Source organism: Rissa tridactyla, chromosome Z (genome assembly GCF_028500815.1).
Source record: "Rissa tridactyla isolate bRisTri1 chromosome Z, bRisTri1.patW.cur.20221130, whole genome shotgun sequence".
NCBI classification, from domain to species: domain Eukaryota; kingdom Metazoa; phylum Chordata; class Aves; order Charadriiformes; family Laridae; genus Rissa; species Rissa tridactyla.
This window is the reverse complement of record NC_071497.1, coordinates 20,920,731-20,936,078: the sequence shown is the minus strand read 5'-3', so window position 1 is coordinate 20,936,078 and position 15,348 is coordinate 20,920,731. Positions and strand designations below refer to the sequence as shown.

General features: G+C 37.0%; 1 protein-coding gene across 2 annotated transcripts in view; it reads right to left on the bottom strand.

Annotated features, from left to right (window-relative positions):
- The window catches only part of SNX2 (sorting nexin 2), a 35,006-nt gene that overhangs the window by 8,544 nt on the left and 11,114 nt on the right, over positions 1–15,348 (bottom strand). For both annotated transcript variants that reach the window (XM_054185457.1, XM_054185458.1), the window contains exons 3-8: positions 9,198–9,361; positions 7,809–7,875; positions 7,555–7,598; positions 7,327–7,468; positions 3,915–3,993; positions 600–675 (exon numbers count right to left, since the gene is read on the bottom strand). In XM_054185457.1, the coding sequence (XP_054041432.1) occupies positions 600–675; positions 3,915–3,993; positions 7,327–7,468; positions 7,555–7,598; positions 7,809–7,875; positions 9,198–9,361 (572 nt within the window). The remainder of the gene's footprint in view (positions 1–599; positions 676–3,914; positions 3,994–7,326; positions 7,469–7,554; positions 7,599–7,808; positions 7,876–9,197; positions 9,362–15,348) is intronic.

Below are 15,348 nucleotides of genomic sequence, written 5' to 3'. Positions count from 1 at the left end.
TGTGACTTATTAGTATAACTAAGATATTGACATTGACCAAAAGACAGTTCAGTATTACAGTGAATCCAGTATGCAGTTTTATAAAGATATTATGTATCTTTAATGATACATTTAATATTGTGAAAGGTGCCAGACTGATGGCACAGCTGACCGAAGTCCTCTATTCACTATACCATGGAGCCTGGCCAGCAGCATTGCTAGCATTTTCCCATTATCCTACCAATACACCTCAAGTTGGACTCCTAAAGGCAAGACAGCTGCTCCCAAGCCAGCTTAATTCTTGATCTTACTTAACAACCAGTAACATCAATTATGATTTTTCACCGTATATGACAAGCTTCACTCAGAACTGGACAGACCAACATGCTTGAGAAGTCACTGAACAGCAAATATCTTTTGGTCACTACCTCTCTAAGTTTTATCAGAGGCAGAGGCACACCATTACGTAAGTAGCCTCTGCCATTCTGCCCCATGAAGGGTGCAATCCAATTTGACTTCATATGAATTTAGGGGATTATGTCTCAATACAAAGAGAATATATTGCTTTGTAGGTTACCATATCTAGAATTAAATAGGGGAACTTGAAAGAACTTAAATACCTCAGAACTTTCCAAGAACTGTCTTAGATCTGGGTCCTGTAACAAGGTTGGGTGTTTTACTGTTCGTTGTAGATACCTGTGATTTTAAAAATTAAAATATTAGATAACAAAACAGATTTAATGTGGCTGACAGCATTAAAAAGTGCGCTTCACCTAAAGAATGGGTACAATGGAGGCATAAAACCTCCCTCATTATCTAATGGGGCTTGAACACTCTTAAAAAGTCACCTCTAAAGGGTCAGATGATAGTTCAGCCTCCATGCCCCTTCAATCCTTTGCCTCTCTGATGACTCTTCAAACCATATTTAGCATTCTTTCACTTTCCTCCAACAAACACTTAGGCTAAATCCTACACAGTTACACCCTAGGACCACTAAGCTGTTGAAACATTCACTGAAGCCTTACTCCAGTAAGGCTGCCACAAAACCTGGAACTTCTGACTGAAACTAATTGCAGCCCCGTGCACACCATACCACAACATAACACAACAGAAATGAACACAGTGGTTTCTAACATAGTTGTTTACACCAGAAACTCCTTAAGGTTGGACCTGCCGTAACTGTATGTTGCACAGTGGTAAAATATTAGAACTCCCATTTTCAACTGCTGAGCAAAGTCCTCATCCTCTAATAACAGCCAATTTATGCCAGAAAAAAAATAGATGAGCTCGTTTCAACATTCTTGTACAGTCCAGTGGACAGGCTTTTTGTTACAGATGATTCTGGATGACTTATTTTAAAATTAAAGGAAAACTTGGGAAGTGAGCTGATTATGTTCTAGGTATGAACTATTTATTTGCTGTCTAGACTAAAACCTTAAACCAATTTTAGTTCTAATGGACTTATACACCCCCCCACCGCTCCCAAAGAAAAATAAAAATCAATGCAACTCCTTCCCTTTGCAATTTTTTGTGTTTCTGCTTAGATCTAAAAACTGTCAATTGAAGAAATATGGTTTGAATAGAGAAATTTCAACAGTATTCTTCCTCTAAAAAGTGCTGCAAGTTTGTCTTCTGCTAAAGACTGCTGCAAGTTTGCCATAACTGATTTTAACATTACATATTAACAGAAAATGTGACGATTACGTGAATGCTTTATAGAAATCTAGTACCTCAAAAGATCACAGGAATATAAGAAAGTATGTGATATTGTCAATTAAGATGTAGTGACAGAAACAATCAGCAGCACACTCTACTTTTTGCAAAGCTTTAGCTTTGCTCAAGCCTCAGTTGTGAAGTACCAGAACAGCCCTATTACATTCACAAATTGCTTCGAAACTGTCCTAGAAAGAGATGTGGGCTGGGACTTTTAACTGAAAGTCTGAGTGTGTTGATAATGTAATGTATTTTTTCCATCCCCTACGGTCACCAGATCCTTATTTTTCTTCCTAAAGAAGCTAAGGGTTGCAATGAAACTATTTTATACAGTCGATTGCTCAGCTTTTCCTTCCTTGTTCTATACTCAATAGCAAGTACAAGTTAACGTGGCAAGCAGACAAAGAGATTTTTCTTTAGAAATTTGCTGCTAGAGAACAGTCTTTACTTCAAGGGAGACTTCTAACATTTTCAGTGGAGACAACTGGCAATGTGCTTGAGGACATCTGGCAGGCAGACTTGTAGTATGTAAGTTCACTATTGCAGGGCGTAAATTTTAGTGAACTCAACTAACAAGGTATATTGCTTTCCTGTCCACTTTCCCTATAGTTCTCAGTTAAAAAAAGCAGATTTCTTTGGTCTGACTTTCTGGGGAACATTAATACGTTTTCGGCAGCTTTAGGCAAGAGCAACAGAACAACCGCTTCTAAATATTGTTTGAACATCTTGGTAGGTAGGTAACGTTTTGATTCTAAAAGGAAAAGACAGCCAAAGTTGGCATGACAAAAAAGTTGCTCCTTGCCAGATATTCATAGTCTTTCGGGGGTGTGGGGGGGAATGAATATACTGTGAAGCCTTTCCAACATTGTGAGAAGTCCCAAGGTGTCCACTACCCAGTATGGGAGGAGTGCTCAACATCCGCTAGAAGTGGTACACTAGAGCAACTCCTTTAACAAATAAATGAAAAAGTAGCACTTAAAGCACACACACAAGCTTGTGAATTGAACTTTTTCTAATTCTATTTCAGTTGCTCGAGTAAGCAACCGACAGGGAAATCAGTCATCTCTATTACAGAGACCTAAAGTTGTGTGGAACTACCTCTTCAGTTATCTAAGCCCAATTACGCTAATTCCAGACTCTAATTCCAAGTCTTCCTATCTCACAGCAGCGCTCCTTTAGCAATAGACTTCTTGTACAACTAGAATGTGTTTCACAGTTCCAATCCAAGTGACAGAAGAACTTCAGTAACCTCTGGGTGCAATTTTAATTGGCAAGTGTTAAGCTATATGCCAATTTTCAGTAAGAGATAACTAATCTATCAGTATTTTGAGATTCAGTATCATTTCAGATGTTCTTCTGTTACTTAGGAAATGGAAAGATATTATCAACAGGATTCTGAAGAGATATTTTTTGATTAAGATTGGCTCTGGAACTTCAGGAGTTCAAGTGCTTCATATGTTATCTGTTATATAGGTCTTTAAGCATACAACGTAAAGCCTTTGACTTTTGGTAATCTTCTAGTTTAACTGAAACTGTCAAATGGTCTATTGTTCTCATATGATGCAACTGCATCACAGCAAGGGGCAAATTATAAAATCATACAAAAATCGAGGCTGTATACTTGGTAAGTTCTACTAGTTACCTTCTGAAGGCTTTACTAGCCATGTCAACAGAGGGAAATGATGCAGCATATCAGTGATGGAACCCTTCCACGATAAAGATACGTGAACAATTTCAGTTGTATACCAGTACTGGGTGACAGAGATCCAATATCTCTTATGCCAAAATTCAGCTAGCCACATCCATGTGCCATAAGTCACCAGAAGGCCGTTTTACTTGCAAGTGACTGAAGGTCTCTTTTACCCATCTCCCTGCCCAAGAGTTGATTTTTCTATGGAACAGATAATACTGCTGAAGTGCATTAATTCCTTAAACCCAAAACGCCTAAGTAACTGATAGAGAAAGTTTTACTTACTGAATCTCTGCAATCTGAAGTCTAAGGACCAATCAGTTTGAAAAGAGTTAGCTATAATCCTCTCTCTGAATAAGGCTACATTTCCCATTGTTAATAGGAATTATTCCATTTCTACACAAAAATTGGGCAGCTGCATACAGCCTCCAGAATCTAAATACAGATGGCCCAAAAATCAATTACAGAGCCCACGTAGTATATTACAAGTCATTTTGAGGCTAAACAAGTTTTAGTTAGATACATACATTACCTTTCTAGAGCTGCTCTTCTTTTCTCTACAAATTCAGTAGATGAAGAATCTTCCTTGCCTACTTTAACCTTGGTCATGCCTTTGAAGAAAATGGCATCATATTGATTTTATTTTATCATAAATAATCATTAATATAACTGATGTGATTAGAAGATAAAGCTCACCCAGGTTTACGTATTTAAGTTAAATTACAATGAAAAACACTACACAGGAACAAAAAAACCCCCATCAGTACTGCATGCTGCATGGTTTTGTGGAAACAGCTCTTGAAATATGTTATTTCCTGTAATGTATTAATAATTGTGACTAGAAGTTATACAGAACTAGTTTAACTTGCATTTATGAAGCCAATCTAAATGAAGATCAGAGTCTTACTGGTCACTCATGTTCAGAAGAAGAAAACAGTTACCCAAATAAAGCAGAATAGGAAAATAAATCTCAGGTTATAAGCCTATTAATTGGTAAGCTTATAGCAATATTTTCATTCTATTATTTTTTTAAGTTCTAAAACTAAGAGTTTTTTAGTCAACTAAGGTAAACTAACCAGCTCTGAAAATTCTGAAGCATATGAACAGCTACAAACTGAATGGAGAATAAAATTAGTGGAATAAAGTGTATGCAGTTTCACATCGCTTCCTCTGTCCAATTCAAGAGTGGCCAAAAAACTGCGATAGGGTAGCCAGAGTTACTGATATATCATGGTATGGAAAATACATCCAACCTCAGCAACAGAGGAATTCTAAAACTGTGAGGTCAATATTTTTCATGCTAAAGACCTAAACTCAGACAGTTAAGAAACCCGAGTCCTTTCAAAAACACCATGAAACACTGAACATTCATAATTATTTCCTAAAACACAGGCGAGGTACGTTATGATACAGTCCAGACATCTTCTTTCTACCTGTAGTGTATTCCTGCTCTGTTAGTTCTGTGCTTCTCCAGCTATAAGTTCTGAGATTCTGAATATGAACTCTGTGACCTGCCAGGTCAATAGTTCCCAAAGTCATTCCTCACCAGATCTCCTTCTGGCTTTAGAAGTTTCACACAGTAACCCATGGAGGGGACAGACAGCATCCTTACAGGAACAAGGAGGGACCCTTAACCTCTCAGTGAAGTCTTATTTTTTCCCTTCTCTGTAACATGATGAAAATAAACCCGATCGGCATTTTTTTCAATGGTATACTACACACTGTAACATAACTGTGAATCCACAAATTTATCTGTAAAATTGAATAAGTCTTTAAGGATTAAAGTATGCAAACAAAGGTGAGGTAATTCACATGCCTCATCTCTTGGCATTAGAGTATTACTATTTGTTAATATTTCACTCCAGAAATGCTGCAGTTTAATACAAAAGATCCTTCACATCTGATAGCAATGGAAGTTCATAGGGAAAGAACTGAATATGTAATCAAATGACCAAAATGAGGAATTCTTACCTTGTGATATTGACAGCTATTTCTAGATACCATATCAGGTTTCTTTCTCTGCTAATATAAGCCTACTTAAATGCACATGTAAAGGCAGTTTCTGTAGCCTGAGCACTCTAATGCTTCACAGGAAAGGATCCATGATTTAAATAGATTATTTTCTTGAAAACAGAAAGCGTGATTTTCCAACACACTTACGTAAGTAGTGAGGCAGTCTGGCTGAATGTCCAGCTCTAGCTCACCACTGACTAAGTTTTATCCTGTTATTCTACAGTCAGTAATTGACCACTTGAATTTGTGGCTAAGGTCTGAAATGCCAGCCCCTCCCACTCATCACCAAAATAAAGTTGGAGCTTAAAACTCCAGGTGTTATCAACAGTGTAACAAAATGAACAGACTAAGGAGTTTTTTTTACAATACATACTGCATAACACTGACTGTATACTTTGTATTAAGACTTTGAAAATAAACACCTGTGATGTAAACACAATATGTCATCTTACTTTTGGCTGTTTTGACAACTCTGCTTTAACGTGCCTCATTTTAAATCAGCCTAGTATCCCTTCTTTTCTCCAGAATTAGAAGTGTATAGACTGCGTATTTTTGGACAGAGCTAAATACCACCTGTGCACTGAAGTTCAAGTTTAAAGCGGGAACTTCATGCTCTTTGGAAAATGTCCTACAGAGTCTCTGAGTTTTCCCAACTTCTCCGTAGCTTAGCAAAGTCTCTATATAAGGATCTGAAGTGACAGCCCATGCTTGCTTAGACTGCAGTTAAGTCCCACCATTTTACACACTTCCAGGTGTATCAATATTTATACTGGTTTTGTTAAAGTAGTATCTCAAATCCAGTCCAAGCTTTGTTTTACAGATAAAGTTGACTGTGATGGAAGCACTACATTTCCACATAATTGCACACTGTCATAAATGCCTTAATTGTTGCATCATCCAAAGGACGTGAATAGAAGCCTCATTCCACCTTTATAAGCCATGTTAGCATTTGTAATTAAAATTATTTTTGTTATATGAAACAAATGGTTATTACAGAATCATACATTACTTCAAGAACTAAGAAAAATTCAGACCAAGTTTTCAATCCTAGACTGAAAAATGCAGTGATTTTACACAGATTAAAAGCATGATTTTCCCAAGCTTTCTGCTGCCTACATCTACTCAGTCTACCTATTCCTACTTATATGAGAAGCTGCTGCTCTGATCAACTTTACAGACTAACTACTGAAAAAGTCCTACTACACCCTACATATCAAACAGCATTCTAGAGTCCAATCACTGACTTATATGGGTAATCCAAAAGACTTCAATGGGTTTTCTTGCTTTAAATAGTTATTTTGAAAAAAACTCTACTACTTATAGGTCATAAAACTGAAGTTGCTTCAACACATCAGACATGCTTCTTAGCTCATGGAGAAAGGATCCGATCCTTCAAGGCATTTATGAAGACCAGCATCACTCAAAAGTGTTTTCTGAATTAGAACTTTGAAGAATAAACTAGAGGTTTTAGCATTCACCATGACCAAAAGAAACAGACTGAAGTATTACAGAAGTGGAGTACATATGAAGCTCTCTGTATTGCAGGCAACTGATAACAGCACAAGTTAAAAATAAACTTTCTTTTAACATCTTTGTTTTGATAGACTAATCAGATCTTGAAGGGCAACAGTGAAGAAAGAATGATAGATAAGAAACAGAAGGCCATGTATTAAGACGACTGTTCCTTCTTATTATCAACACTGGTCTGAGTTACAAAGAGACCAGTACATATCTTCCCAATTTAACCTGAACTTTTTTAAAATACAGAACAGGAAGAATACTTAATAGTTCGGACTACCTGATAAGCAGTAAGTAATATTTGTGCAGAAAAGTAATTTATTTTTCAAGCCCAACAGGTATTAAAATACTTAATTTGTATTACAGTACTTAAATTACATGCTTAAATTCAACCTTAGAGGAACTACACTTACCTACAATACTTTTTTCTGGAGCTGGAGGCACAATGTAACCAATGTGCATGTACTTTGTTGCTAATTTGCTGTGCAAGCCAAGAAAATCACTGAATCTTCTTTTAACTGAGAATTCATTTTTGTGGAACATGGAAAGTGTTGTCTTAAAAAAAAAATCGTTATGAATTACTGATTCATCTACTCAAATATGATACAAAGTTATCTGCAAATATTTGTTGCACCGGTTACCTTTGTTGTTACTCTGTATGCCATGTAAGCATTCATGCCATCTCCTGTAAAAAAATTAAGATACTTATCTGAGAGCAAGTTATTTTAATCCCTCCACACACTTTTTGTTCCAAAATATATATTAAATAGCTTTCCATTTAGATACTAAAAACTGCGAAAAGGTAACTGAATAAGAAATCATGCTAAAATCTCAGAATAGTCTTCAAGGAACAAGACAGTCTACCATCTGACTTAACTAGGCTCAAGGAACTTACCAACTTTCTCTGGGTCTGATACATTGATTTCTATATCAAACAAATCTCCATTTGCTTCCTCTTCCATCTAGGAAAAAGATAAGCCATATTTAACACAGTAATGTGCATTCATATTATGAATGGTTACAAGGATAAGGGTACAGAGGAAGGAGGAGGAAAAGTCAGTATGTTTGTATAATTTAAAAACCCTTACAAAACTACCATCCAATGTTAAGTGAATATAATTTCTAACATTGATTTGTCACTGGGACAAAGTTCATGTGGTGTACTTGGCAGTGTTAGGTTTAGGGTTGGATTCCGTGATCTTAAAGGTCTTTTCCAACCTAAATGATTCTGTATTTCTATGGTTTTACATTTAAGCCTTCCTGCAAAACTTTTAGTATGTCAGCCTTTTCTCAGAACTTGTTGGCCTTAAAATTTTTAGCAAATATTTATCTTAGGGGTATGTTCATTGTATCTTCTACAATGCCAGCAGATACTATGGTTCTAAAACCGCTTTCATTTGTGATGTTTCTATATGCCATTAGTCAAACGACAGATATTCCTTTTTATTAATGGTATCTGTAGCAGAAGAGCTTGGGAAGGGAAAAGTAACAGATGAGAATTTTCTGATGCTTGCCTGAGCTCTAATCATGCAGAATTTTGTACTCTTTCAGGTAATATGCATAAGCTTGATAAAAACAGAGGTCTTCAGAAACACTACGGCAGACGGGACAGTGTACCAGGGCTGAAGGGGGAGGAAAAAAAATCAGAATAAAATGCCATCTTCTGGTGTGTGGGGAAGCAGCCATCATCAAGTCACAGGCAAGTCTTGTTTGCAAACTCATTTAGCAGAAGCACCGTCTAGCACGAGAACACTCCAGAATGAATGGCATTCGGCAATGCCCAGGCTTTGAATGGAATGCCAAATGGAAATAGCAATATTGGAAGTACCATTAGCTTCAGCTGTTTGTTAGCATGCAGGATAATGCTAACAACTGCTTCTTCCATTTCCCCATTAACAACAGCTTCAGAAATCCAAGTTGAAACCTATAACATGCTAGTAAGAGGTATTATATATACATCATCAACAGTTCTCCTGTATCAAGCTTTCGGCTTGCTCCTACATGCACTTTTACAGTATCTATTCTGAAGGAAAGAAGGTTCTTGTTCTTTGCACTACATATCTCCAATATAATCACCTAAGTAATGAATTCTTATGGTATTTTCATAGGTCCAATTCACACTAAACTTTATATGCAAAATAAACAGAATACATTTTCTTTTACAGACTTCCCCTTATCAAAAGATGATCCCGTGAGTCAACATTTAGGAACTGTAGTTTTAAAAGAAGAAAAAAATTCAAGAAACAAACAAGACATTTCCATAATTTACAATTTTACTGCGTACCTCTTCTCTGGATCTATCAAAAATCACAGGGGCTGTTACGCTTTTCGATTCCATTCTGGGAGCTACTAATGTAGTCGGTGTTACAGGAGTGATTGCTGGAGTAGGTTCTGGTGAAAGTATTGGATCCCTTTCTGGACTGTCCAACGAAACTTCTTCTGTTGCTTCTAGATAAACATTTTGAGTTAGCAAAGAGGTTTTTGTGCGCTAGAGATGGATGTGCATCACAAAGATAACAAACATGCACACTAAAAAATGACGATATACAAATTTAAAAAGATCACCTGTAAATGGCATCCATTTGTGCCAGATAATTTATTTCAATACATAGCTAAAACTAGATGTGATATTTCAGCTTGTAGCACATAATGGCTTAAAATAAGATTAAGATTGCAATTTATTTTTTTTAATATACTGTTAGGTAAAGAGTCTTTTAAACTAGTCACGAGTGATAAGTTGCTGCAACCCTATCACCAGTGATAAGATCCATTTCTGCATCAGATATTGTGAAAATTAATGAAATTTTTTTACCACACAAGCAGGTCTTGTTCAGCACCTGTACTAATTTTAATTTTTTTCCTCTCTGAACAACAGCTGATTTAGTCATATAGGCTGGTAATTGACCATGCCATGTGTTAAATGAAGTTACACAACCATAACACACCCCGCCGCTGCCAAAAGCCCACAACCTGTAAAACAGAAATATTAGGTGAGACATTCTGACAGTAAGACTAATTATCTTTAGTCTCTGTCTTCAGTCTCTTTGGGGCTTAAAACAGTTCACTAGAAACTGAATACTTTCTTCAGACTGTAGACGGTTCATCTGTCTTTAAATGGGATGTAAATCTCTGCTCTACAAATCCCACAAGCTCTCCTCTAACTGGTTTTGACCACCGGCAAATTACACACTTCCTGGGTATAGAGAAGTTCCTGCTCTAGTTTAAATAACTAATGATGTGGTTCTTGCTAAATGCATGTTTTCAAGAATTCTAGTTCCGTAAAAGACAACATCGACCACAGAACAGTCATTTGATACCAAAATTGACTTCCCAACTGATCTCAAGTCTTGCCACAGGAAGTTTAGTTTGTAACTACTACTTTACCATGGAGGTAAAAAGGCACTAAACCAGATCCACCTCGAGTTATGCAACGTCACCAAAAAGGTTTACTATGCAATTTGTAGAAGACCTGTGCTTGAAACTTCTGTCTATACGAACCACTGAATTTGACATGAAAATATGCCATCTCTCTTCCAAACTTTTTAAAGTCTGGTGTATATAATGAATATAACTAGCCCTTACTCAACAGTTAAGAAAAGAGAAGTTTTAAAGATCAGATCTACTTTAAAATTTGTGAAATAGTTGTAATGTGTGTTAAAAAAAAAATCTCATTTTTGTCCTGTGTAGGATTGTATGCTTCTCTAGAACAGCCCACAATCTACTAGCAATGTAAAAATAGAACTGGAAATAGCATCCAATGAACCATATTATTTATTACTGCAAAAAGTTACATTATGGTCTTTCATAATCAATATATCAAAACCACTCAGCTTTATCTCTGCTGTCATTTTGAGATACTCTGTTAGTCAATTCTGTTTCCCATTATTCTATAACACCTTTTTTGCCAGTCCTTGATGTTTTATATAAATGAACAAAACCACACTTCTCTTATTTCAGTGACAAAAATGACTGTGTGCCTACATTTTGTTTGATAATGAAGCCCAAAATAAATTGAAAACCAAACTTCAAGGTCACTATGCCTTAACCTGGTTTGAAGCAGATGCTCATTCTGGCTTGCGGCTGACAAAGTCTGCTGTCACCACTGTGTTTTGGAGTACATCACTGAATTGCCAAATTTGGAAAGGACCTCTGCAGATCATCTGGTCTAACCCTTCCGCTCAGGCAGGGTCAGCTAGAGCACACTGCTCTGGACCATGTCCAGATGGGTTTTGAGCATCTCCAAGGATGGAGAATGCACCTCCTCCTTGGAAAACCTGTGCCAGTGCTTGACCACCCTCACCATTAATAAAAAACCAACCAAACAAAAAAAACCTACAATTTTTTTTTCTTATGTACTATCTGTATTTCAGTTTGTGCTCGCTGCCTCTTGTCCTGTCAGTGGGCACCACTGAAGTCTGGCTCCCTCTTCTCCATTCCCTCCCATCAGGCATTTATACATATTGTAGGTTTCCCCCCAAGCCTGTTCTTCTCCAGGCTCAACAGCCCCAGCTCTCTCAGTCTCTACTCATATGCCATACACTTCATGCCCTTAATCATCTTCATGGCCCTGCACTGGACTCACTCCAGTTTGTCCATGTCTCCCTTGTACTGGGCAGCTCAGACCTGGGCTCAGCACTCCAGGTGTGGCCTCACCAGGGCTGAGCAGAGGGTAATGATGACTTCCCTCAGCCAGCTGGCAATACTCTTCCTGATTTCAAATTGCACATTTTCATAGTATTTTCAAACTAAAATGGAAAGCAATCACCTTTTCATATTCTGCATTTTTAATACAAATAAAGATTATCTAAAAGCTTTATTTGAAAAGCTTTGTTTTCCTACTAGCTTTATTCTTAATGATAAATCTTTCTGAAGAATCCTGCTGATGCTTCCTGTCCTCAAATGCCACAGGAAGGGTAAACCAATAAAAAACTTTAATTCAAAACCTCAGATCAGGTGGGAAGCCATGCTGAGGGAGTTGCAAAAAAAGCTTTTATATTGCTAGAACAACAACATTTAAACATGGAAAAGAGGTAGTTCTCTCCTTTGGTGGCTAACAGCCTTCAATACATATATGTTATACAAATGACTATTTCACAGAAACATTTCTGAGAAAATATACATATACCTATGTAATATAATATGTTATATATATATATAATATGATATAATATAAAATGTTTTTAAAAATCATAAAATAAAGCCATTCCACTCAATTCTTCCTTTTTCTATCACCAGTTGTATTCCAGGATGTGTGTTCAGGAAACAAACTATTAATCACCACCAAGTACTTCTCTATACCTTCAAATTTTAGACAGGCTTATAAAACAAGTCATGAAACAATTCAAAGCACAGAGATTTCTCACTTTCACCAGCTTAGAAAACATTCCTGTTCCTGTAAAAGTATGACTTCATGAAAAAAATGTGAATTCGATGTAACAAACCAGCACTGCTATCAGATGAGATAGAAGCACACTCCTTCCTAGCAATCCTCTTTTTTAGACTTGTATCCACACACCCATTAGTATAATAAACTGATCTGGGTTGTGGATCACATGTTCAGCAGGTAGCTGAAGATATTGCTGCGCTGGTGCATTATTTCTGTTAAAGAGAAAGCGGCAGGAACAAGCAGTGGGAAAGGCGAGGTTTCCTTTCATCAAGGCCAGCAACGTTAGACTTTGACCACATCAGTATTTCTAAAGCTGTTTGACCCTAGGTTGGTTGGACATGAGCAAATTTTTAAGAGGTGTTGCCTACTAGCCCTGCTTTTCTATTTTCCTGGAAGAACTTACCCAGATGAAACAGTATCTGTTTGTTTGATAGCAGCAGGTCAGTTATTTTAGGAAGAAAAAAGGAGAATTTATACCATCCTGCCTCCCATTACCTCTCACCCCCAAGTTTGCATGCATAATTCTAGACATTACATAAATCTAGACGAGTGAAATGGAAAAGATAGTGGAAGGAGGTGATGGGACAGAGCAGGACAGAGACAAGGATGTTGTACTTTTAGTTTAAAAAAAAAAGTATTAAAAGATTCTGAAGGGAAAAAGAAGTATTAACTTTATATAGCAACAGCAGGTTCTTATACTTTCTAGCTATTTTTTTCCCCCTCAGAAAAGCAGTCTTTGAGTACATAAACTGAAGATCGACTTCCCAAGAAATAGATTTGTTCTGATGAACTCTGACATTTATGCTTCTTACATACATTTGTTCACTTCGAGAAATCAGATGACATGGTCTAGATTAAAAAGTTTCATTGAGAATTCTTCTGTTTGTGGTTTGTTTTGTTTTGTTTTTCATGGAAAGATGAATTCAGTAGGTTTCAGAGTAGAAACTATGCCACTTCAGAAATATTTGCTTGATTTTTTCATTTTAGATTTTCCCCTGAAAACTTAAGAATCAGGCTGTGGCTTGGGGGGGGGGAGGCGTTGGTTTTTTCAATATTCTGTATTAGTATTTGAATGAAAAATAAAATCTAGATGTCTTGCTTTCCTGGGAAGTTCTCAAAAGCACAAGCTCTTCTTGCATAAAGAGACGCAACTACTCTGCCCAACTTTTAGGAGAAAAACAGTGAGATCGAACACTTGTATCAGTTAAGGCAGTTATCACCACATGTTAAGCACTCCCACCAATCTAATGCTGTTAAGTCTTCTACACGTAACTACCTACTTCACAATCCATTAACAGGCTTTGTTATGGATCACTGTCAAGACCCTTAGCTCCAAAAGAACATGAAAACATCTCATCCTGCTGCATTTATGCTTAATTAACATTTTACAGCCAACTACACCGATTTTTTATCAGCACTCAAGCACAGGGCTCAATCTTAGCATTACACAGCTCTTGTTTCTTTACTTTTCACCACCAGTATTTGTCAAACTCAGCTTAGGAAGTGCAAGTTTGCAATTCTTCACTAGCATAGAGTTCCATAGAACTTACTCACTTCAGCTGAGTAAGTTATTTTTACTGGTCACACTTCTAAATGTCAGACCTCTAACATTCTGACATGGCTTGGGTGTTTCAATTGGCTTATTATCTTTGAAAGTTTACTCGGGTGATCACATAAATGTGGAAGTAAACTGAAGCAGAAACTGTTGTCCAGAACAAAGGACAAGTTATTAAAAAAAAAGGCTTCAGGTGTAGCAATATTTATTTCAGAGACAGATATCCTAACAGAAGTGACTGTAAGAACTACTACACCTAAGTCATGGGCCATGACCCTTGCTGTTATATCAGGAGTATTAAGATAATCTTAATGAGAACAGAAATAGTTTTAATGGAACAGTCAGCCACTAGTAAGGCCTTCTTCTGACTTCAAAGCTGTAGACGTACATGCTTTTGTGCATCTGTTTCTTGCGGAAAAGACCTAGAACCGAACAAACAACTTCTAAAAACCAGCAAGGCATCTGCACTGAACTCTTCTGATCAGACACACCACATGACAACAGCCTAGAAAGTTTTGCTGTTCAGCTGTGCCTAAAGCACACGTCTCCTCTGGTCCGCAGAATTAGCATCTCCTTTTCTGTATCAGCTCCTAGGAAAAAAGCCTAAAACAAACATATCAAGACCTGAAGAAAAACAAAACAAAAACCCAGTAAAGCAAATATCACCCCCCACCCCAAATCATTGACTTTCCCTAGGACACAGTAACTAGATACTTGCATAAGATGATCCATCCCCAAACACCTTTCATAGCTCAAAAAAACCCGAAAGAAAATAAAAAGTAATCTTTTACCAGACTGGGGAGAGGAAAATTGATAATTTTCCATTGTTCCAAAAATGGTGACAGAGCACTGATATAACTCCACAGTCCTGCTCATCATCTATGAGTACCAGAGGCAATAAGCAGACAGCTACGTACTGCACAGGCAATCCACGGCATGTTTCTGCAGAGAACTTAAGGCCTACATTTTGGAAGATTAATTCAGTATCTAGTTCTTCACTCTACATTAGAAGCTTATGGACAGCCAGGTTTTAAGACACATACTCTTAATACTACCTGATTTTGGAGACCATTATGGTCTCCAGATGTAAGAGCTCTATAAGGTAAGATAAACTAATTCTTTTTTGGCCAAATAATCAACACACTGACTTTTATTCTAAGGGTGAAAGTGCTTAAGTGGGTTTAGCAAGACAGTTTGCTTTTTTCACAGAAGCAAGAACCACAATACTAATGCACGCAGCAGGAAAATTTACTGGTCTCCAATGACAGCTGGAAAACTCATTTTCTTCCACCTTTGAAACTCAGTTTTAATAGTTCAGCCAAAGCACTTATGACTCACCAGAGACAAGGTAATGAATATCTAAAACATTTTATTGCACATACTATCCTGTAGCTGCCTCAGAAACATAATAGCAAAGAGGTTTTAAGTATAGTCAAAAAAGACTAAGAAAACCCAGGTTCTGAACTGCATTAAACAGTACAGGAAATCATATAA